The 24,994-nt window shown below is 35.6% G+C and overlaps 1 protein-coding gene across 1 annotated transcript in view; it reads left to right on the plus strand.

Annotated features, from left to right (window-relative positions):
* LOC107746259 (low-density lipoprotein receptor-related protein 1B-like) overlaps positions 1-24,994 on the plus strand; it is a 182,606-nt gene that overhangs the window by 8,120 nt on the left and 149,492 nt on the right. Inside the window, exons 4-11 of the mRNA XM_016560390.1 lie at positions 2,245-2,502; positions 4,015-4,177; positions 10,263-10,485; positions 14,181-14,367; positions 14,585-14,728; positions 17,430-17,666; positions 17,858-18,038; positions 24,172-24,391. Coding sequence (XP_016415876.1) covers positions 2,245-2,502; positions 4,015-4,177; positions 10,263-10,485; positions 14,181-14,367; positions 14,585-14,728; positions 17,430-17,666; positions 17,858-18,038; positions 24,172-24,391 — 1,613 coding nt within the window. The remainder of the gene's footprint in view (positions 1-2,244; positions 2,503-4,014; positions 4,178-10,262; positions 10,486-14,180; positions 14,368-14,584; positions 14,729-17,429; positions 17,667-17,857; positions 18,039-24,171; positions 24,392-24,994) is intronic.

The following is a 24,994-nucleotide window of genomic DNA, read 5'->3' on the forward strand; positions in this document are numbered from 1 at the left end:
AGCTTTCAGGGATCACGTATGAATCCAGACTAAACCAGTTCAGCCTCTCATTCCCATAAGGACCTGAAAAATGAGGCAGTTTGCTTTGGATATTCTGCTACAGTCCTTATATCAGTGTTGCTGTGCCCAGGGACAGAAATAATGGAGCTATTGGTGGAAGATAAGCCAGACATTGAGGATTAAGTGGAGACTGAGTTTTATGAAGAGCAGGGCCTGAAGGACAGCTATTCTCTGTCTTTATCAGCCCATGCCAATGATTACTTGCCTAATGGCACCTGTCTGTGAGAGTGTCTCCCCACCAGCCACAAATCCAATCAAGTTTATCATTAAATCGGCTGCTTTTGTAATAAGGGGGTTTTGTAGGGAAAACACTCACTACAATTCTAAATGGATTCTAATCCCTTTTGTAGATTGGTAATTTGTTTGGGCTCAGGTAGTTGAAGTCGTTTTAATAAAAAAGCGCTATTGAGTCCCAAATGTTCAATAACTAGCTTTTCTACAGCTGTGAGAATTATTATAAAATAAGGAGAAAATGTGCTGCATATAGTTGATGGCTTACAGTGTTAGCAGTGGGAAACTATATAGATTAGAGCAAACATAGTGAGCACGTATATGAGTGGATCAAGAGTGGATTGTCTATAAAGCATTGCTTTTTTGCTGCCTGTGAACACTTTTGCTCAGGTTTGCTGGTGTTGGATTGGCTGCTGTGTCTTAGCAAAATGGTGGACATTAAAAAAACATCTGAAATTACATCTTAATTACAGTTTACAGCACCATTCAAGGAATAATTCACCCAAAATGAAAATTTGCTGACATTTTACTCACCCTCAGGCCATTTAAGATGTAGCTGAGTTTGTATTTTCATCATGGCAGTCTGGAGAAATTTAGAATTATATCACTTGCTCACCAATGGATCCTCTGCGGTGAATCCACAAGTAATCCATTAATTAAGAGCTTGTGAAGTAAAAATCTGCCTCTTTGTAATAAACAAATCCTTCATTAAGATCTTAAGATTTGGCTAAAATACGAGTCTTCTATCCATGATATTGCGTTCTCCAGTGAACTCTCATTCTGACACTGCAGAGGATCAATTTAAGCATCATATTTGTGTTCAAACATATGATTCATATTTTAAAAAGATTTACATACATTTTTAATCATAAACGTTGTGGAAAATATCAGCTAAATGTTGTTAGAACTGACTGGGACTATCTAGGAAATTATACACAGCAAGCAATTTGAAATTTTCCAGGTTTTTTAGGTCCTATAATGTCATTTGCAGTCCTATGAATTTTGGCATTACAAACTGTCCCTGCTTAAATGTATTATATTGAGTACACACAATTCACAAACTTCACAATTCACAAACGTCTGTTACAGTGTGTGCTTGGTGTGACGGTCTCAAAAGATGCCTTGTGCAAAGCATTTTGTGACCTAAAAAGATGATGCGTCCTAGTATTTCTATTGGTGTGGTGCACTGCAACCGGTTTGCATATGTGTTTTAAATTAAATGGAGATTACGCCACTGTGCTCTCGGTGGGAAATAGCTAGCAGGCAGCGGCGCACCTTGCTGCTGGAATGCAGAATCTGTCCCACGTTTAATCAATGTGACTGCTTTCCTATGAGGAATAAACTGAATATCATTACCCATAAACTTAACTGAACTCAGTGCTCACCCACATTAATATTAATTTAGCAGAAAGAGGTTGTTGCACTGGGATAACTATGGGGTTTCCATTAGATGTAAAAGCTCATGCATATAAATTCAATGCATCATCTTTTCCCGGCCGTCTGACGGGGGCCAGCGGAGGATGACATAGCCATTAGAAAGGTGAATGTTTAATAAGACTCTTAAAAATAAATACACTACAAAAGAATTTAAAGGAAAGATCTTTGTTGGTCTATTTTACGTACATACTGTATATACAAACCTGAAAATAAAAGTATTCACAGGATGAGACATTCACACACATATACGCATATATACACACAAAGTGTATTATACAATGTGAATATAATACCCACTTTCACTTTTGAAATACATTGCAAAACTGAATAAGAAGAGAAATTTCCAGCTGACTGCTGTGTTCTGAAAATGGGTTTCTCTCCTAAGAGACATGCTTCTGAATTACCTGTGCCCTCTGCGGAAGCCTGTATTATCCTATTCTACTGAAAGCATGGAATGCCAAGGAAATGCCTGGCCTCAAGCTGTCTTGTCACTATTTTCCTATCCATCTATTCCAGAGACCGGTGAAAACCCTGCAGCACTGCTGATTGGAGGCTCGGATAATATTATAATCACAGCCCTAAATGGATCCCGCCTGCAAACCCTCAAACAACTGGACTCAAATGGAACTCATGGCTTGGATTTCAACCATAAAGAGGAATCAGTATGCTGGGTCACTTCCTCAGAGTCCTCTGGACAACTCCGGTGTGCCAGGATGAGGAAAGCAAGTGGTTTCACTAAAGAACAGGAAGTAAAGACAGTCCAGAATCTCCACGGTATGATTCCTGTTAAACTCTCCTGCTACATTGAAAATACAATACTTTGAAAGAAAACTGATGAATTGATTTTGATGGGTGATGAGACAAAGTGAGATGACTAAATTTACGGTTGTGCACAATTCTGAGTTGAATCTGTCTTAGAAATTCCAATTCAGTTCAAACAGGATGCAGAATTTGAATTCCATGGAATTTAAATGTAATAAAATCATGTAGTTTTTAAATGTTTTTTTTTTTTTCATTTCTTTTCACTCATACATATTTTAGTTAAAATATACACAACATATGTGATATTTCAAGTAAATATAGATGTTTTATTTTTTTAAATGCTACCTATAGAAATTTGGATTTAAGTTGTACATTCACCTTTTAAGAACCATGTTGGAAAAACATCATTTTCCAGAATTCTCTAAATTACCTCAAAAATAAAGAAATGTGTTGACAGTGTTAAACTTAGTTTGGAGAAATATGTCTAAAAAAATTTAGTAATTAAAATTGTTGTTGTTTGAATTTAATAAACATCTGATCATTCCCATTCTTAACTTCCTAGTATTAAAAATGAGTTTCATGTAAAGTACTAATGCAAGGTAAAACAAATCTGGCTTAAAGTTGAAGTTAAACGTTTTTATCCTTTACTCATGAGACCTTATTTCTCATGCTGAACAAAACATTTAGTGTAACACTGAGTTCTGCTTGACTGCGTAGTGCTTATCAATGCAAGCTGTATGGAAGCTAACAGAGCTTATAATTTATTTACCGCTACATTAAATGGTTTATGCACATATAGTTCATCCTACAGTATCTATCCATTAAGTATTCATTAAAAGATCTCAAATCGAAAATGATTTATTACTCTTTTAATAATTAGCCTATTAGTTTTCAGCGTTGAATCAGAGAATAAGAACATACTCTCATTTCAGGATATTGATCCAAACAATAGCCTCTAAACCGAAATTTTCTTTGACTTAAAGCAAAGCATTTCAGTTAAAGCATATTTCAAGTCTGGCACAGTGCATTAAGAGCCTCTAATGGACCCCAAGTTTATGATCTTGAAAAAGTAAATAAATTGTACTAATATTACTTAGTTTATGGGGCACTGTTTTTGTTCAATGGTAGGCTTTTTTATTTTTAGTTTAAAAAGTGCACTGTTTGTTTGACTTATTTCTTCTAGTGTGTTTATCATGCTTGTTGATGCATTTAATTACGTATTTTTTATATTCCATCTAAAATACAATTAAAATGGATGAATATTCTTTATAATACATCATATAAAGTGGCACTAACAACATTTAACAATGAAATATTAATTAAAAAAAAGAAAAGTAACAATTGTAATATGTAGGTTAGGAAATTATTTTCATGAATAAGGTCTTCATGAATATGATTGATTGATTAACACTTCATGGCAAGAATTATCAATGTTGTGTGCATGAACATATGCCAATTAATGATGTGTCACATCAATATATCATCTTGTTTTGTGTAAATTTACCATGTTTTCCTTTGTTTCAGACGTTGATCATTTAGCCTTTGACTGGCTCACAGGAAACTTTTACTTCGTGGATCAAGCAAGCGACAGGATATTCGTTTGCAACCAGTACGGAGACACCTGTGTTACGGTGATAGACCTCGACCTTTTGAACCCTAAAGCAATCGCTCTGGATCCTCTAATGGGGTGAGTTGAAAATGCATGAAGTGAGATTTCATCTTTGACTAGGGCCTTTGATAATCTAAATCCTCTCACACATATTGCAATATGTTAGGCAAATATTTATCTGAATGTGTCTTGTCTGTACTGTTCCCAGAGCTCAATATTTACTCTTCTTTTCGACACTGTCTGGTTGCATGATTGTGCTACGACTCCCACAGTCAGGAGTGTCATTAGTATTCCATGATTTATCCAGCATCCCACAGTCTCGAACGCCCTTGCAGAAATCTGCTTTACATGAGGTTTGTTTTGCTTTGACACCACAAAGCCGCAGTTGAAACAAGGGGGTGGCGGATCCCTCACGTCAGCATGGTGATTGTGGAAATGTTTCGGGAGAAATTAGTAAAAGAACACAAAGAGTCCTCAAAGGAGAGAAGGGCAGCATGATTATTCTAGTCATTAGCCGCTAAAAGGAGCGCCGTGGTAATATTCCCGGCGAGCTTAGAATAGGAATTCAGGAGAGAGTTTGTCCCATTTATTCATGAGAGTGCACGGATAGGCAGAGCACTCTGTTCCGGGTTTTTTAATGAGACGCCTTGCGCCCAGTGAACCTAAATTGTAGCACCGGTGTTCAGCAGACTAAAGACTGCAAGGAGAGCCCAGGACATCAATTTCACTTCCGTTCTTCGGTGTGTGTGGTTGTCATGCTTTTGTTTTCGTGCTGTGACTCTGACAAAAACGAAATCCTGACTGCCCTGAATGAAGGCGTGTTTAAAGGAAATGACAGCCATTTATCTCTTTGAGTCTAAATGCTGTGTTCTTTCTCCTGTGATCATCAACAACCTCGCAGATCTTTCAAAAACTTTCAAGAGATTTTGAATGGAATGCACACTGAATTCTCTAGTTGCATCGCTTTAGTGTTTGGCATTTTAGTGCTAAAGTATGTTTTATTGCCGACTGTACAGTATAAGGCAGAGGTGGTCTATTCATACATATGAATGATAGAAATTGTAACACTCAATATGGCGGCTTTTTTAAGGTAAAAAATTATTTTTTTGCAAAGGCATCTCGATGCTCCATATGGTGTCTGTAGGAATAAAAGTAATTTTTTTAGGTTTCTTGAAGCATCTTGGAGACATTGCCACAGTTCTTCTGGATTTAGTTTCAGTTTGTTCTGTTTCTTCATGTCATTCCAGACAGACTGGATGATGATTAGATCAGATCTCTGTGTGGAGCACTGGCTGTTGTCAGACTCCTTGTGCAAACAAAAATCTCACTGAATTATTACAATTAATGGCAAAATGAATGCTTGGAAATGTAAACTGATATATCCTACTGACACACTACAGCAAAAGACAAAAATAACTGACTTAAAACCATTTTTAGCTGGTGAAAATACTAGTGTTCTAATAATAATTTAACAATGGCCACCACTGTATTCATTATGGGCAAAGAAAAATATATAGGCTATAATAAAATTATCTACGATTTGAAAGCAGAAGTTGTACAAAGTGCACAAGTAAAGTGAAAGCAAATGCTTCAGTCTTTTTGGCCAAATAAAACGCTTGGCTAGATACAGAATTGCTTTGTTTTTCTAGCTTTCAACTCTGCAAAGCTCTCGGTGTGCAGTACATATGCTGTAGGATATGGCTTTAGAAACATATGCTTCTGGTTTTGAGCTTTTCTCTTGGGCTCCCATATGTTTTTGAAAGATCCCCTTATTCACCTCACATAGCCGACCTTAAGCAGAAAATCCGGTTTAGGAAAAACTTGAAGTTTGCCCTTTTTACCCTTATCAAACAAGCTCAACACTGTTCCTCCTCCATTCACTGTGAACATGCCTTTTTCTGTCCTTTTATGGTCCATGATGAGCATGTAATTGTACCAACTTAAACGCTTTTTTTTAACGCGCCGTTGGTGCGTTTACATAAACATAACCCACGGGAATGGCTCTCTCACATTTGTACATGGCCTTCAATGCATCCAGCCAGTTTCCTCCCGGGAATGTGGGAGAGGAGTGCAGCGGTTAAACCTCCAGGCTTCAGCAAAGTGCAGTTTACTACATAACATTGCCGTTCTGCTTTTTCTGGTCTTCCTCCTGTAATTGGCGAGATGAGGTTGGAGCTGCTTGTGTGTGAGGGAGGCTGAGGGAACGCAGGAGGTCTGTCAGCCTGGAGAGCTTGAGTGAAAACAAAAGAAATTGAGGCGGTTTGTGATAGTGGCTCAGCATGAGGCGTAGTAGTTATGGAAGGAGTTCATGAAACGTTAAGTGTTTCGTTTGTGGTTCTGAAATATTTTTCCTTCCCTATTTTTTTGTCCAATTTCTCGCCTGTTTTCCTGAAGGAGCCTCCGTCCTCTTGTACGCTTCTGGAGAGGCTTTATGTAAAATGTAGCTTTCTAATTTGAAACAAAAATCCCAGAGAGGGAATAAGACTGAACTTGGTTTAACCTCGCTTTTCAAAGTCTAACTTATTCCTCAAAATCAATTCGAAAAAGCAAGGTGAGACATTTTTCTTAGTCAGTGGAGAGTGTGAAACTTGAATTTCATTTAGAGCAAAATGAAAACAGAGCTGTGCGCAAATCTTTATACATCCGCTATTCGAGCCACCCCACCCCCCACCCCCACCCACACTCTTGTTTGGTAATCTGTCTTGGTGAAAGAAAGGGGAGGCATTTTCAGTTTGGTATTCTCTACAGTAATGAAATTCCCCTGCGGTCCGGGTTTGGGTTGGACCATTGTGTCACCTTGCAGTGATTACTTAAAGTCAGGGTTGAAAGGTCTAAAGAAACAGATGAGATGTATGACTGGGTCAGATTGGTTCCCATTGTGTTTTGTGGTTTGTCTAGGATTATTGAGTTTGTTATCTAATCACCAAACAAATAAATAAAGTATTGTTGATTTATCATTCTGTGGTTATTGTTATGTGGTATCAGAATGCAACATTCACTGCAAGAATATGTTCTGCATCCATGTCTCATCTGTTTGTATTATTAGAATCAGATGTAGAAAGTATATACACAGTACAGTGAACAATGGTGGAAAATGTTTGTTTGCCTCAAACACACACTCAGTGCTAGAGCGCAGAGCAATATACGGCATATAAACAAGTTATGGATTTATTTTTTAATTCATTTTGCTTTATTGCCTTTGTTGTCCTCTAATTATGTAGTACTGATTCTTGGTGTGTTTCGTTGGAGATATTGCAGACCTGTTGAATGTCGCTGATAATACAGTAATTAATAAATATGATTTATTTTATTAATTCTAAATTCTAGATTCTGATGAGGATTATATGTTCTCTAAATGTAGCAAGTTGCTAAATTGCTTGGCAACAATGTCTACAGTAAGCCTAACAAACTGTATTGTTCGTTACGAACTGTGGCAGGAGAATATTTTGTTTTGATTATTAATAAAAGTAGCTATTTTTTTTTTATTAAATGATGACACATCACCATTCTCGCCTTATTAATTTGCTGATCTTTGCCATACAAACACTGAAAATTATTATCTTATTAATTTGCTGATCTTTACCAATAAAATTAAACAATGTATAAAAAAATATAACGGCAACATACTTTTTAAGATATACATAAATCAAGTGTTAAATGTGTTCTATGCAGATTAAACTGCTTTATCATAGTCACAATGACCCAGCCATCTCGCAGATTAAATGTGGATGAGTGAATAATATCATGGATTGCTGTATGAAAGCTTTTCTTCCATATAATAGCAGGAAAAAGACACTGAACTTGCAGATCCCTTATCAGCTTTATCCTTCTGTATGTCATTTATTTTGGTGTTAAAAATCATATTCAGCAGCACTTGAATCTAATATATGGCAGTGGCTTGCTCAGAAAGAGATGGATCCTCTTGTTGACAATATATAATATAATCATTTATTTAAACAAAACATATATTAGTACAATTTAAAACCATCTATTTTAATGTTTCAAAATGTAATATATTCGGTAGCACTTTAGTTTAGGGACCAACTCTCACTATTTGCTGTTTGCTTATTAGCATGCTTATTACTAGCATATTGGCTGTTTATTATTACGTACAAAGCACATAGCGATGCCTTATTCCAGCGTTTCCAAATAACGCAAATAAATGCAAATCCATGAATGAATGTTCCGAAAGAAAACTTCAATGGATTTCCCCTGCTCAGGGAGTAGGGAGCAATGAACACTGTGTAGAGATCATATCAATCGGAACACTGTTCATGTAGCTCTCTTCTAACGAGCTGGTTATCTGAATCAGGTGTGTTAGCTAAGAGAGACATGCAAAATATGAACATGCGAGGACTGGGATTGGGAACCGCTGCCTTATTCTGCATGACCATATTTTAGATCCCTTAACCCTACCCCATACCAAAATGTAACCACTACCTTACTAACTATTAATAATCAGCAAATTAAGAGTTTATTGAGGTAAAGGTTGTAGTTAATAGTTAATTTATTATAGTTTAGAATTGTCTTCAAACTTAAAATGTGACCATTTATTCCTGTAATGGTCGACACATTTTTCAGCATCATTACTCCAGTCTTCAGTGTCACATGATCCTTCAGAAATTACTCTAATATGCTGATCTGGTGCTCAGCAAACATCTTTTCATCTTTTTCTTTCATCTTTTGTAACATTATAAATGCCTTTGACGCATCCTTGCTGAATAAGAGTAATAATTTCTTAAAGAACACCAATCTTTTGAACGGTAGTGTATAATGTATTTATTCCTTACTTTCAAGTGGCTTGTTACTTGAGTGTTGCATTTTTAAGCTGGTATGTCAAGTTAAAAACAGTGAAGCTTGCCAAATTGAAAATGTGCTTTCCAGTTTTTGTACAATATGCACTAGACAGTGGGTGGTCTGAGGATGTGGCTGAGAGTATGTCTATCTGATTTTGAATCCTGTTTGTACGACTTTGAACATAACGGAACAATGCAGTTAATGTTTTTGTTTTCCCTTCTAGTATGAATTGTTCTTTTCTTTATGGAACAGTGTAGTATCAGTTTCTGTATTGAGGGCTGAACTGTTCCAAATTTGAAAAAAAAAGAATCTGGCTGAGGAACACAGAGCAAGTCAAACACACCACAGTGTACTGGAACTTTGTACGTGTTACAGGAGCCAATTAGTTTTTATTGTTGGCAGGCAGGAAAAGCATCACTGAAACAAGGTTCAATTATTTCTAGCATTCAGAAAACAAAAGATTTGAGGAGGGTCAAGAAGCAGAAGCCTTAGAGAGACATGCTTTTTACATCTTTTACTAATATTCTAATCAGCTAAAAGTCTGACTTTGAAACATTTAATGAGTTCTCCTACTTCAGTCCCCAAGGGACAAATGAAATGACTTACAAGAAAAGGTTGATACTGCGCTGCAAAGAATTCTGGATAACAACAGACTACGAGATGGATCTGCCATGATAAAAAGCTCCTTATGGGGAAGTTTTTTAATTTCCTTTATGTTTTATGTTTGCTTCTCTGGAGCAATTAAGCACCTGGGGACTGCTGGCTGCATGTGAACTCTTTCCTTGTTAGATTCCTAATTAAATTATGTGTTTGCATCAGCCACTAGGTATCTGATGTTGTTAGAGCTTGAACACTCAGTCGAACACACTTTGCAATCACTGGTAGACTTTTTGTAGCTGTTTGTAGCCTGGTCATTTATTTGCATACACAAAGGGCATCTTTTTTTGAGCAGGGCTACTGTAATTGAAATACTTCAAAGGAGGATGGCGTCATTTGATAAATGCATTTATGCCTGTCACTAATGAGGTCTTGCTTTAATTGGCAACATGTTTTATGGGTGGAAACAAAAAGAAAGTCTTACAGGAACAGCCAGTGATGAAAAATAGATCTTGTTGTTTTATGTGTCACAGTAATGTGTACTTTTAAGGGAATAGGAAAGAATGTGACATTATTTACTCGACCAAATGTTGTTTCAAACCTGTATAGTGTACAGAATGCTTCCTTGGTCACTTCTAGCTGTTGTCTTATGGAAAGATTTACGGGTTTGGAATGACATGAAGATTAGCAAATTAGGATAGAAGTTTCATTTTTTGGGTGACCTCAATATGTTTTAATAAAAACAATTGCACTTCCTGATCACTTGCAGGATGCTCTTCTTCACTGACTACGGGAATCAAGCCAAACTGGAGCGCTGCAACATGGATGGCACCAACAGAACTCGACTTGTGGATTATAAGGTTGAGCGGCTGACTGCCGTGGCATTGGATCTGGTAAAAAAGTTGGTGTACTGGGCAGACGCATATCTGGATTACATTGAAATGGTGGATTACAATGGCAAAAACAGACACACTATCATCCAGGGATATCAAGTGAGTTCTTGTTCTTTTTTTTTGTCATTTTGCAGCTTTATACATTACTGTTTAAAGATTTGGGGTTGAAGAATTTTGTTTATGTTTTGCAGAGAAGTCTCTTATATTCACCAAGGCTGCATTTATTTGATCAAGAATACAGTATAAACAGTAATGTTGTGAAATGTTGTTTAAAAATTTTTAAATACTCTTTTCTATTATAGTTTACAATCACATTTATTTATGTAATGGCAAAGCTGAATATTCAGCAGCCTTTACTCCAGTCTTAATTGTCACATGATTCTTCAGAAATCATCCTAATATTAACATATTAGAATGATTCCTGAAAGATCATGTGAAAATTTGGTGCTCAAGAAACATTCATTGTTATCAATGTTGAAAACAGTTGTGCTGCATTATATTTTTGTGGACACGTCTGTCACATTTGATCAATTGAGTGCTTTTTTTTTTTTGCAAAAATAAATACATTTATCATAGTAATAATAGTAATAATAATAATAATAATAATACAAATTTCTTAAAATTATAATAATACTGACCCCAAACTTTTGAACAGTACAGGGGTGGAATAACAAATGTAGTAGCTTAGCAGCAGATGATCATAAAAGAGAGTTCTTCTTAAGGTTATCCTAGCCAAAAGGTGCAGTCACATTTACTGATGCTTGGCGAAATTTTGAATGCAAAAATCCCGTCATTTCATTTTGAACATTCATTGTTATCAATGTTAAAAACAGTTGTGCTGCATTATATTTTTGTGGACACGTCTGTCACATTTGATCAATTGAGTGCTTTTTTTTTTTGCAAAAATAAATACATTTATCATAGTAATAATAGTAATAATAATAATAATAATAATACAAATTTCTTAAAATTATAATAATACTGACGCAAATATATATATTTAAATAATTACATTTGATATGCAGTGGCCACCAGAGTGTTTGGATACTTAAGCTGCACTTAAAAATTCATGAATGTAATTCCATTAGATAGTTGCATAAAAAAACTTTCAAGCAAACAGTTGCACAAAAATATATTTTGTGATTTAAGTGATTTAATAATAGGTAAAAAGTTTTCATTATTTTCTCTTTATTGATATTTTATTTTCAATTGCAATTTTATATCAGTTTTATGACTGTGACTATTATATGTTACATGCACTATGATTCAAAGGTTTGGGGTCAGTAAGATTGATTGATTGATTGATTGATTGATTGATTTATAAAGAAATTAATAGTTTTATTTAGCATTTAGCACATTAAATTGATATTTTCTTTAAATAAATGCAAACTTTACGTGATGGTGTCCATACAAAAATTTTGAAGGATCATGTGACACTGAAGACTGGAGTAATAGCTGCTGTTGCCATCACAAGAATAAATTAAATTTTAAAGTATATTCAGATAGAAAGAAGTTATTTTAAATGGTAATAATATTTCACAATATTACTGTTTTTACTTAGTTTTTGGTCAAATAAATGCAGCCTTGGTGAGCATAAGATACTTCATTCGATCGAAATTTTACGGACAAATTCTCACTATTAACAAACCATTAAGTACAACTTTTGCCTCAATATTTATCATAGTAATAATAGTAATAATAATAATAATAATAATACAAATTTCTTAAAATTATAATAATACTGACCCCAAACTTTTGAACAGTACAGGGGTGGAATAACAAATGTAGTAGCTTAGCAGCAGATGATCATAAAAGAGAGTTCTTCTTAAGGTTATCCTAGCCAAAAGGTGCAGTCACATTTACTGATGCTTGGCGAAATTTTGAATGCAAAAATCCCGTCATTTCATTTTGAATCCATGTGACTGAGCAAAAAATTTACCTATGTTGATTTCGCTCATGTTCACATTGGTCATGCAAATTTGGAGGGGAAAAAAACTGCTTGGTTTGAAAGTGACTTCTGTGTGAGCTGCACTACACTATTGACAATGGACAATGGACTTTTTTGTCTGCGAAATCATTCCGAAATTTTGCTAATGTTACCATTTTTTAATACACCAAAAAAGATGTTGTTTAGATAAGCTCTTAATAGTAAAATTAATATGATATGAATACTTACCAATGGTGATGTGAAGGGAAGTAAAGCGTTGTTTGTCTGATGCCAGATTTAAATCATTCCTGATAGGGGAAGAAAGAAACCAACACAGTTGTACACAGATTGATTTCAAGTATTAATTGGTTATGACATTTATACCTAGCAGCGACTGTATCTGTGTGGCTTCATCTGCGTTTTAATTTCTCAAGCTAGTTCTTGCATTAATTAGTTTAAATGAACACGGGCTACAGAAACAGCTTCACCATTTGAATATTTTACCTGAAGTGCACTTAAGAGGATGGTAATTATGGATCATTATTATTCAAAAGTAGACCTCAGCTAAGCAACCCAAAGATCTTCTCATTGTTGGAAAGTGTAGAAGGCCACGTACATTGAGCAATGGATGACTGTATGCAGGCAGGTGCGGATTTGCTTGGTTTAATGGAGCTCTTAAATGTGAGCTGCTACGTATTGGTGAGAGGTTGCTAACACATTTAATTTCCATCGCAAATTAAGGTGAGTTTCTGCATATTTATAAGATATACTTATCCAATATGCTAGTAAACGGTATCTACCCTTTTCGACTTCATTGTTTTTCTAACGGGTTTCTTATTATGTGACGATACCCTTTCTAATTAGGCACCCTTGCAGGAGAACTTTTTATTTAGTTGTGAAGTTTAGGTATTGGGTAGAATTAAGGATATGTGCATTATAAGAACTAATAAACAACCAATATGTTATTAATAGGCTGCTAATAAGTAACTAGTTAATAGTGAGAATTGGTCCCTATACTAAATTGTTACCCTTCTTTCAGAAACTGTACCGACCCAAACGTGGTTCAGAGGTGGAAACTGGCTTTCATATAGTATCATTATGAAATGTTCTTTGTTAATATGATGGACCCCTGTGTGAACTCACTTTATACATCCACTAAAACTGATCTCAAAACCAGTTGATTAAAAGTAATTGCTAGAATGGCAAAAAATGTAATTTTAATTGTGCATTAACTGTCCAAATACTTTGTGGGGACACTGGAATATCCACTCTTGCCCTGGAGGAATGGTTGAGTATCTGACTATAAATTTAAACGAGAATAGCATTATGAGCCACACTATTTTGCCACTATTTCTTACCTCTTGCAGTAAGGGAAAGAGAGGATGAATTATCTCCCTGTGGGTTTAGATGAAGCACAATGCACATTTTAATGTGTGTGTATTTGCAGGCAGGGTTCAGCACTCCCAGTCTGCTCCTGTCACATGTTGCTTGCAGAGATAGCATGTAGGCTAGAATCACTGCACAGAATCGAGGTGTCCCCAGAGAAACACATGCACTCTAGCTGACCCAGCCAAACATCCTGAACTGCCTGAATGCATATCAACACGATTCCGTTACCTTCCGCCTGTCTGCAAATCTGCACCTCTTTATTCAGATTGTGGGTTGTTGCCAGGTCAAATTAAGTCTAATAACAGCTTTAGCTAATGGCTAATTCGATGTTGAATGTTGATGTTGAATCAAAGGGAAATACCAAGGACTGTATCTGTGCTGTTCTGCTTTTTGTTGAGCTTACAAGGTGATATTTACCTAGCTAAGTAGCTTCTGGGTGTTCTAATCAACCTGAAGTAGTCAATGTTCCTTTTTCTAGGTGGCCCACCTTCATGGATTAGCTGTCTTTGAGGACTACTTGTACGCAACTCGCTCTGAACCCTCCAGTGGAGCAGTGGTAGACATCTTACGGATAAATCGCTTTAATGTCACAGACCCGGAGACGCTAACCAGCATAGGAAATGCAAAAACAATACGGGTTTACCACAAGCTCAGTCAGCCGAAAGGTAAAGTATGTGTTTGGTTTGAATTGCTTGTTTAGACCGAACAGCATGCATGTCTATGCATCTGTTTTCTTTTGTTTTTCCTGCATCATGTGCATCACTTTTTGGCTTTTGTTTCAGGTTTTGTATTATATATTTTAAAACAACAATACATTCTTCAAGATTATATGCATATATGAATATGCTAATTGCAAATGTGACACAAGTGTCCTCTCTTCAGTCAAGGGCCATGCGTGTGAAGTTGACCCTTATGGTAAACCAGGAGGATGCTCGCACATCTGCCTTCTCAGCGGGAGCTACAAATCCCGGAGCTGCCGCTGTCGTACCGGATTCAGCCTGGGAAGTGATGGGCTGTCCTGCAAAAGTCAGTCCACCATAGTTCACAGCCTTACTTTTGTGCACTGTAGCTGTTCAAATGTGTTGTTCTGAAATAATATGATTTATAATGATAATAATGATTATAATAATAGTCAAGTCAAGTCAAGTCACCACTGTCTTTCAGGGCTGTAGAGGTCCTTTCTAGTAATAGTATAAGATTTACTTAATAGTAAAGACTGTCAGTGTAACTTTTAACCCTGTAAGCCTGAATTATCACGTAATAGTATGAAAAAATATATATTTTTCAGCCTTTACTAAAAGACAAAACCTAAAAATGATCAAAGCTCTGTAGTTTTTATTGTGGGGGTAAAACATATAATGCAATGTAATACAATGATGATTGAGAAATGTACAAATAAACATTCCACAAGACCCTGATATATCATATTTGAAACAATTTAACATGATTTTTATAAAAATTATAATAAGGGATAATCAAGTAAATCTAAGTAGCCTCATTCCAGTGAGTGTTTGTCTTGAAATCCTAAAAGGATAGTTCACCCAAAAATGAAAATTCTGTCATTAATTACTCACCCTCATGTCGTTCCAAACCCGTAAGACCTTTGTTCATCTTCGGAACACAAATTAAGATATTTTTGATGAAATCCAAGAGCTTTCTGACCCTCCATAGACAGCAACACAACTACTGTACCACGTTCAAGGCCCAGAAAGGAAAGGACATTGTTAAACAAGTCCATGTGACATCAGTGGTTCAACCTTAATTTTCTGAAGCTATGAGAATACTTTTTGTGCATAAAGAAAACAAAAATAGTGACTTTATTCAACGATTTCTTCTCTTTCGGGTCAGTCTCCACTGTGCATTCACAAGAGTACCACAACGCATTCTTTGCGCATAAAGGTATTCTCATAGCTTCATAAAATTAGAGTTGAACCACACCACACCTAATGTCACGTCATCCCTGCAGAAATGGTGATGGAATATGTCTTTGTTTTATTCGATTCCCGTCAGCTACCTAGAGCTGGAAATTGAAATGTGCGTGTTGTTACACTATTAAGGAGGAAGATTGAGCGGTTCTGCATTTGCGCCAGTCTTGGCACTGACAGAGATGGAGATGAACTTTTAAGGAGATTGGCCCACGTGGTTGTGATGTTATTTTATTGACTGCCTATAGCATGATTCATTACTGCCATTACTGCCATTTCCACTCTGTTCCCCTATACGCAGATCCTCCTGATCAATGGACGTTTTACTTAGTTGACAATGAAAGCTATGGGTCAATTAATGACGATCCTGAGTTAAGCATGAAGTGACTGCAATAATGAACCAAGCTGTGCGTCTTGAGACGTTTCTGATTTATACCGCCACCCAGATGTTCTACTTCCTGCCTCTTCCCATCAGTTGAGAAGCTATGCTAAATGACTGTGGCATCCAGTAGTCCCTGTGTTTTTTGATATATAGGTCTCAAACCGCTTAATTGTCTTCAAGGTAGTGGAGCTCTTCCACTCAGAATGATAAATTGAAGTGATATTTGTGTGGTCTCACCCACACTGGTGTGGTCCCATGAGGGAGGAGGTGGATGTTGAGGTGAGGTCCCTCTCTTTACCCAGAATCCATCTCCTTTCCCATCGTCCTGCCGCATAACAGATAGACCAGGCTGCCCTTTGTTTTATCCCCACTGTGACTAGAGGTTAATTTATTTGAGCTTGTTGCAAGCCCATGGATAACCTCAGCCTCTGTTGTGTGCCTGTGCTAATCTAACAACAGGAGATTTATTGTTTAAACAGAGTCCCAATGAACAAAAATATCATTGCTGGAGCTTGTCAAATAAATCCTCTCAATCAAGATATTTTTTGCCTGGGGATGCTGATTGCTCCATTCATTTCTCTAAGTTCTCCAGGCCTCCAAAACACCCTCAGACCCCAGGGGGTTAACACGTCTGCCTCTGCCAGTATTTTGCTTTGTAGATCTTCACGCAACTGATTTGGGATCAAAGTAAAAAATTAAACACTTTTATTCAAATATTTTTAATAATTATCATTTTTAAAAATGTTTTTAAAAGAAGTCTCTTATGCTATTCAAGGGTGCATTTCTTTGATCAGAAATGCAGTATGAACAGTAACATTGTGAAATATTAATATAATTTAGAATAACTGTTTTCTGTTGTAATATATGTTAAAATGTAATTTATTTCTGTGATGGCGATGTTGAATTTTCAGAAATCATTACTCCTGGCTTTAGTGTCACATGATCCTTCAGAAATCATTCTGATATGCTGGTGCTTAATACACATTTCATATTATTATCAATGTTGAAAACAGTTTTTTGCTTAATATATTTGTGGAAACCGAGATACAGTACTATTCATTTTTTTTTACATCTTTTATTTATATTTTATTCAAATATTTTTATTCAGCAAGGACAGCTTAAAATAATCTGAAATTAACTGTAAAGACATTTATGTTAAAAAAGATTGCTATTTAAAATAAAGTTATTTTTTTACTTTGTATTCATCAATATGCAGCAATAATAAGAAACACTGGTAATAATAAGAACCATTATAAATACTTGTAGCACTAATAAAAAATGACCAGCAAATCAGCATATTAGAATGATTTCTGAAGGATCATGTGACAAAAAAAAATTCATAATTATTACAAACTTTTGACTGGTAGTGTATATGGCATAGAAGGACTTATGTTAATACTTTCTATCTGTGTCTTCACAGAACCCAAGAATGATCTATTCCTCTTCTATGGAAAGGGACGACCTGGGATAATCCACGGTCTGGACATGAATGTGAAGTCTAGCAATGAGTACATGGTTCCTATTGAGGACTTGGTGAATCCAAGAGCTCTTGACTATCATGCTGAAACAGGAAACATTTACTTCGCTGATACTACAAGCTTTTTGATAGGGCGGCAGAAAGTCGATGGAAGCAGCCGGGAAACAATTCTCAAAGATGGTAAATACTGAACATTTTGCATTCTTCTTCATATTATTGGTGTTTTCAGTTTGTAAAGTTGCTTCATTTTCTTACAAATAGACTCTGTTTACACCTGAAATTGCATGAATTGAAATCATATAAATGGTACAAAGTTTGTTATTTTTTTCGATAACAGCTTTTCAGCAGCCAAATTGTGTGTGCTCTTACAGATCTTGATAATGTGGAGGGGATTTCAGTGGATTGGATTGGAAATAATCTCTACTGGACCAATGATGGCTACAGAAAAACCATCAGCGTGGCTAGGCTGGAGTGGGCATCTGAAACCAGGAAGACTCTTTTGGAGGGAGACATGTCTCACCCTAGAGCCATAGTGGTGGATCCTCTGAATAGGTACAGTAGAGAAAACATATATTTATACTATATTTTTAGCAATCCTAAATATAGATTATGTATTATACAGTGATTTGAAATGCCAGTCATCATTCATAGATGTATGATTTGGATAGAAGCATTTGTTACTTTTTTTATATATATATTATATTATTTAACTACCAGGGCTTTTCATATCTGGTCAAAGGTTTCTATTTCATGTGCTTTTGCAGCGTTGAGTAATGTAGCCAATCGTAGACATATGTGTTAGTTTCCTGAATGCAGTGGTCATTCAGAGGTGTTTTTTCTTTCGCTCAAAGGCTTTTCTTTCAGTGCTGAGGTCTGCACGATCGCAGATCCTCTCATAAGAAGGTGTAGATACAATGTAAATACGAGATTAACTGTGCAGTGTAGAGCTTCATTGATTATAACGTAACTTCGTGAGATCACGATGAATTACGATGAGTGACAGCCTTTTAGTGATTGTGAGGGGAGTGCTTTTTGCACACTTTTTGCGCACTCACTCAAGAATTCATTCTCGGAACTGCAATGAATGACATAGCAATAACCATTAATCCAAGATTGCCACTTGCCATTGTGTAGCATTTACTACTTCAGTTAACTGAATGAAAGTGGAGCAGGTTCGAGCTGGTGTGTTTGAGTGGAGGAGGGGACTAATTATCATATTCATGATTTCACGCATACTCAATGAGGTAAGGGTGTAGAGTTATATTCAAGAGCTATATTCCATTTTAAGATGTGAATACATTGTTTTCATGGGGAAAAAATATATAATTTGGATGAAAAAGGTGAGTTTTAATTGATAAAATTAGTGATTGTAGAGGGACTTTAATCAGTTTGGTGCCAAAATATAAGGCATCCCTAAGCTTGTTCTGTTTTGTGGATATGGCCATATACCTTGTATTATTGAAAAATCAGTTACACTTTATTTCGACAGTCCACTTTAGACATTCTACTAACTATAAGTTACTTTGCAAACACATGTCAACTAACTCTAATAAGAGTATTAGTAGATTAGGTTTGGGGTTTGTAGAATAAATTGAAATGTATTTGCAAAGTTTCTTATAGTCAGTAGAATGTCTGTAGGGGCACCAACAAAATAAAGTGTTTGCAGATGTTAAGTAGGCAATTTACTAATACTCTAATAACTGGTGGTTGATATATAGTTGCAAAGTTACTTATAGTCAACAGAATTTCTAAAGTAAGTAGCAAAATAAAGTTTTACCAATAAATCTGCTTGAAATATGCTTGGAAAAGCATGAGTAACCTTCCTTTACATCAACATTTGCAATCTGTGATGAAATGCTGAGCTCTTCTCACTTTCCACATGGCCTGAAGGAACAGTCCTCATTCCAGTTTATTTACCAGCATTTGTTTACACTGCATGGCTTCAAAGGCGAATGCAATTGTACATAGAGTAGTGAAGCATGCGTGCGCCCATCCATGCATATCTCCGTCTGCACTGGTTAATGTGTGTGTGTACCAGTAAGCTGACATGGCACGGCCAGTAAAAAGGTGAGTTTGATGGCCCAGAGCCAATCTCATTATCACCCTCCCTGGGTGTGAGAGTAACTCATGAATCCTGAGGAGGTGCAGCCAGCCAACGCTGATAAAGCGAGATACTGCAATGAGGAAACAACCACTCTCGGTCCTCTCAGATCCAATCAGACAACCTGCTCTCTCTCTTTTTATCTGATTAAAAAGTACTCAAGTACCGAAATACTGATTGGTCGGTGGTCGTCAGATCTTTTGGGGCATTCCACGTGGTATCTTAAGGGTGCTTTGAGTACTTTTGAATGAATTTATTTTGAAATCTCTGTAAATAAATGGCTTATTTAAAAGTGTGCACTTATCATTAAGTAATTAATATACATTGGAATAGATTTTTACCATCTTTAGTGAACCCAAGTGGTGTTGATTACCAAATCATTTGAAGAGAGGGAAAGCTACTGCAGAATAGTTTCATTATTTCCAGACACAATGGGTTCATTAGCTCAGAGCCATAATTATATTCATTGCTCAGACCTCACACTTGTACAATTTATGCGACTCTCTCTCTCGCATTTAATGAAGCTAATGTATCTTGAATGGCAGTGCTAACAATAAAATAAGCAAGGGGCAATGACAGGAAGCTAGAAACTGTCTTTTTGTGAGTTTGTCAACAGATACTTGCAAATAGCGCACATTTGCGTGAGTAAAACGTGAAAATGCCAACTTATCTCCCAGTCACCAGCGCATGTCATTCCCATTGGGATGACTTCAGTGGTGTGGAAGCGATTAAAATCTGCATTAAAAGCATCGTCTGCTGAACTGCCAGCTCAGAGGATGTCACGCAGACTGCTTGACACTATTCTTTGGGAGTGGAAAGCTAAAGTTTTGTGGAGCTAGCGCTCAGGCAGGAAATGCGAGGCACACCTCTTCTGAGGTGCCGTTGATGCGTCCTGTTTTGATAGCCAGTAAAAAAGACTCTGAGGAAAAAGTTGAAGGTGGAAGATGGAAGTGTGGAGTGGATGCAAATTTTTGACCCCTTTCTAACAGGGCATCAGAGGAAAGAGTGCATGAACTTTGAACGATGGCTAAAATATAGTGATTCATGTACTGTGCTTCAAAGCAAAGCTAGCTTTTTGTGGCTGTTTTTCAAGTCCAGAGTGAGAAACTTATCAGATGTATAATTATTACATTTGACATTTTAACAATTTAATCATTATTAGAATATTATGCAATATTATTAGAATAGCTTAATAATATATAATTATTATGTTTTTAATTACAACATTATAATAAAAAAATATTATGATTTAATTTGACCAGTCTAATATGCATGCTTCAATGTAAATATAAAATTCTTCAATGTAAATTCTTCAATGTAAATATAAAATATAGTGTTAACTATACTTAAACAATATTTTTATTAAATATCATATAACTGAATGGAAAATATTTTTAATAAATTCAGCATTTATTTGAATAATCTCTAGTTAAATTTTCAGTCAAATAAATGAAGCCATCATGAGCATGAGATGTCTTTCAGAAACATGAAAAAATATTATCGACTCCAAGCTTTTTAATTGCAGAGTGAGAAATTTGAGACTTATCAAATGTATAAGTTAAGAGATAACATAGTGAGATAACTGATCCAATTTGATATTTTAACAATTTAATAATTATTCAGATATATAAAAAAAATCTTACAATAATGTAATAAATTATAATGGGAAAAAAATATGATTCAATTATTTATATTAAAGGGGTCATATGATGCGATTTCAATTTTTCCTTTCTCTTTGGAGTGTTACAAGCTCTTGGTGCATAAAGAAGATCTGTAAAGTTGCAAAGACTAAAGTCTCAAATCCAAAGAGATATTCGCTCCTTCGTCGGCTCCGCCAGCCGCGCCGTTCTCAGAGGTATTCGGCCAATCACAATGCACTGGATAGCTGGCCAATCACAGCACACCTCGCTTTTCAGACCGATGAGCTTTGTAAAAATCAACGCATTTCAAAAAGGCGGGGCATAGAGGAGAAACAATAATGTACAGTATGTGGAAAATAATGTGTTTTTTTAACTTTAAACCGCATAAACACATTTCATTACACCAAATACACAAAATAATGTTCTTTTTAGCAGCATCATATGACCCCTTTAATAAATGTATCAATATAATCAATATAAATGTAAAATTTGGTTTATTGTTTAAGATATTTGTTGACCCAAACATATTGTTATACTGCATGCGTAGTAAATATTAACAATCCAGTAAAAATGTCTTGCTCAAATATCTTGCAGCCAATTTAACCTTTATTTTAATAATCTCTAGTATAATTGTGGCTGTGTTGTTTTGACCCACCTCTATGGGCTTATTTATAGAAAGGGGGTTATGCCCCATCATTAGGGGTTGGCCATCTATCAGGTGAGCAGGTGGCATGTTGATCTTTGTCTGGGCTGCTGGATGGGCTTCCCCCTGAAATAAAACCCACCTGTCCTGATTTCTTTATCTCTTCCACCCATACAGTATACATCTCTCTGTTGATGCCACAAGCAGCCTGTGATAGCATGATAAGAATGTACATGCCTGCCTCAGTAACTCTTTTTTCTCTTAGTATCTTGTGTTCTGTCATTTGGACTTTCAAGATTTACATCTCTGTCTCTCCATTTGTTTGATGTGGGTTTTTTTTATCTCTACTCTGTGCTCACTTCATTGCTGTCCTATATTCATTCCCAGGAGCAGATTTTCTAAACTGTGGGATTTTCAGCCGGTCAAAACTGATTTTGTAAACTCCTTTGTTGTCCTAGCTTGATGCTCCAGTTTAAGGAATGTCTCTCTCTCATGCTCATATCCTCACCTATATTTACTACTTATTTTTGTCTTTCATCCTCTCACTCTCTGGCCATTAACTATTTCACAAACTCTACCATTCAAAACTTTGGGTTCGGTAATTTTTGTGTGAAAGAAATTAATACCTAGAAAGGGCATTGAATTGATTAGAAGTTACAGTATATAACATAATTTAATATAACATAAACAACAATATTGTTGTTTTACTGTATTTTTGATCAAGTAAATGCCATCATGTTGAGCAGTCTTTCAAAAACATTAAATTTTACCAACCTCAAACATTGGAACTGTAGTGTATATGTGACAGTTATTTATTTATTTATTTATTTATGTACAGCATTAGATGCACAATTGATTGATTGATTGATTGGTTGATTGATTGATTGATTGATTGATTGATTGATTGATTGATTGGGAGAAGTATTGGAATATTATTTGATAAACTATCTTCTGACAAACAATTAATCTAGCATGAAATGTAGGTGACTTAAATCCAAATTTTAAGGAAAGCATCATGAAACAAGTTTCCAGAGAAATATGAGATATATAATTTTGTTAGCAACTAATTTAGGTTAAATTTCAACCCTAGTGTTTTTTTTTAAACTGTATATATAATGTCTGTTAATTTGATGCTTGTTTATAAATCTATTAAAAAAAAATTTCTTCTTCTTCTTCTTCTTCTTTTCTTCAGTGTTCATCGCTAAACTAAACATTTATAAAATCCTCATAGAAAATGAACCGAAAATAAAACTGGTCATATAGTTTTTTTTTTTGTTTGACCTCCTAAATATCATACTATGTTATATTATAAATATTAGATATTTATAGAATATCTAATATTTCTTTATTATTTTATTATAATATGTATTTCTTATTTCTTATTTTATTTTATATTTCTTATTTATTATATTTATTAATATTTCATATTTTATTTAACCGAAAATAAAACTGGTCATATAGTTTTTTGTTTGTTTGACCTCCTAAAAATTATACTATGTTATATTATAAATATTAGATATAATATTTTCTGAAGGTTAAACACCTCTTTCACTGAACATTAGTTGAAAAAGTAAAAAATAATAACAATTCTTTTTTTAAGAGCCTCAGGCCCTGTTTTGTGCTTTACTCATGGAAAATGCCATGTTGGTTAGATCCTGCATGTTACATTCTGAACAGTGCAGGATGAGACTTGGAGCAGGCTGTGACTTGGAGCAGGCTGTTTGCCTTCTGAATAATTCATGGGGTCACGTAACCAACACACTGGGACAGAGAGCGCTTGATTCGCCCTCTATCCAATTCTGTTTTATGTGGTGCACATGAAGTACGGCTTCTATCATTGATGAGACAGAAGAGCTTGCGTTGACCGCTGAGTAGTACTCAGAGGCAACAAATCCCTTAAGCACACTTACTAGGGAAAGGATCATGTCAGAACCTTGACCCAATCACTTTTCAAATATCACTAACCCATTGAGAGTCACAGTTCATGTTGGCACAGAAGTCTATATGCCTAACATAGAAAAGGAAATGTGTAAAAAAAAAAAAAATCATATATATATAATCTCCAGATAAGCTTAATTTCCCCTATGTGCGAGTTGCTGACTTTTTTTAGCATATTTAGTTTGTTATGTTCAGTTAAGCTTGTACATTTTTAGACCTCGAGGCAATTTGTTTTAATCTGCTTCAACTGTACACTTCCTGTCTTAGTGAGTAAGATGTGACTGATATTCATGCCTGCTTCAAAAGTAAATACAAGTGCTGTTTTCATGGACTACACTGACTGGGTTCTGGTTTTGGTTGCAGTTGGATGTACTGGACAGATTGGGAAGAGGATGAGGTGAACGACAGCATTGGTAGAATAGAGAAAGCCTGGATGGACGGTTCCAACAGGAAAATATTTGTCACATCTAACATGCTATGGCCCAATGGACTCACTCTGGAACATGGAACCAGTACCATGTACTGGTGTGATGCCTATTATGATCATATTGAGAGAATCTATCTCAATGGGACTGGCAGAATGGTGAGTGAAATTGCTCAAATGTTGCCATTTCTTAGCTTAAATCGTAGAAATCAAATGGGATTATTGTGACCAAATGAGACAGAGCTTCCTAAAACCTGAAAGAGAATTAGTATTTAACCTGGGTTCCCTTATAATTTACTTGAAAATACTTTTTTTCTTGTTCATGTTCTGCAACATATAAATTATCCACAGTCCTATCTCAAATGTGAATTTTGTTTCTAATAAGTTGTTAATATGGGCTACAACTCCAATGATAATGCTGACTAATAAGGACCACAACTCAACAATTAATCAAGCATGTAAACTCACATTTTTAATCAGGCAGTGATTTCAAAAATTGACATTTGAGGTCTGGCTTGCAGAATGGGAAAGTATCTTCAAGTAAATTTCACCACAAACTTTATTTTACTCCAGATCGAAAACCACTATTAAAAAAAAAATTCCTGAGGGAACCCATGGAAAATTAGCTTTCTGAATAGGTTTATGGATTGCCATCATGATTAAACAGCTCTATTATTGAGACAAACATTGACAGAATAAACATGTAGAGCTAAAAAATATATGTTGACAGCATAGCTCAGATAATTTGGTCGAAAATAATTG

The sequence above is a fragment of the Sinocyclocheilus rhinocerous genome, unplaced genomic scaffold, assembly GCF_001515625.1.
Source record: "Sinocyclocheilus rhinocerous isolate Xijiao unplaced genomic scaffold, SAMN03320098_v1.1 scaffold198, whole genome shotgun sequence".
Taxonomy (NCBI): domain Eukaryota; kingdom Metazoa; phylum Chordata; class Actinopteri; order Cypriniformes; family Cyprinidae; genus Sinocyclocheilus; species Sinocyclocheilus rhinocerous.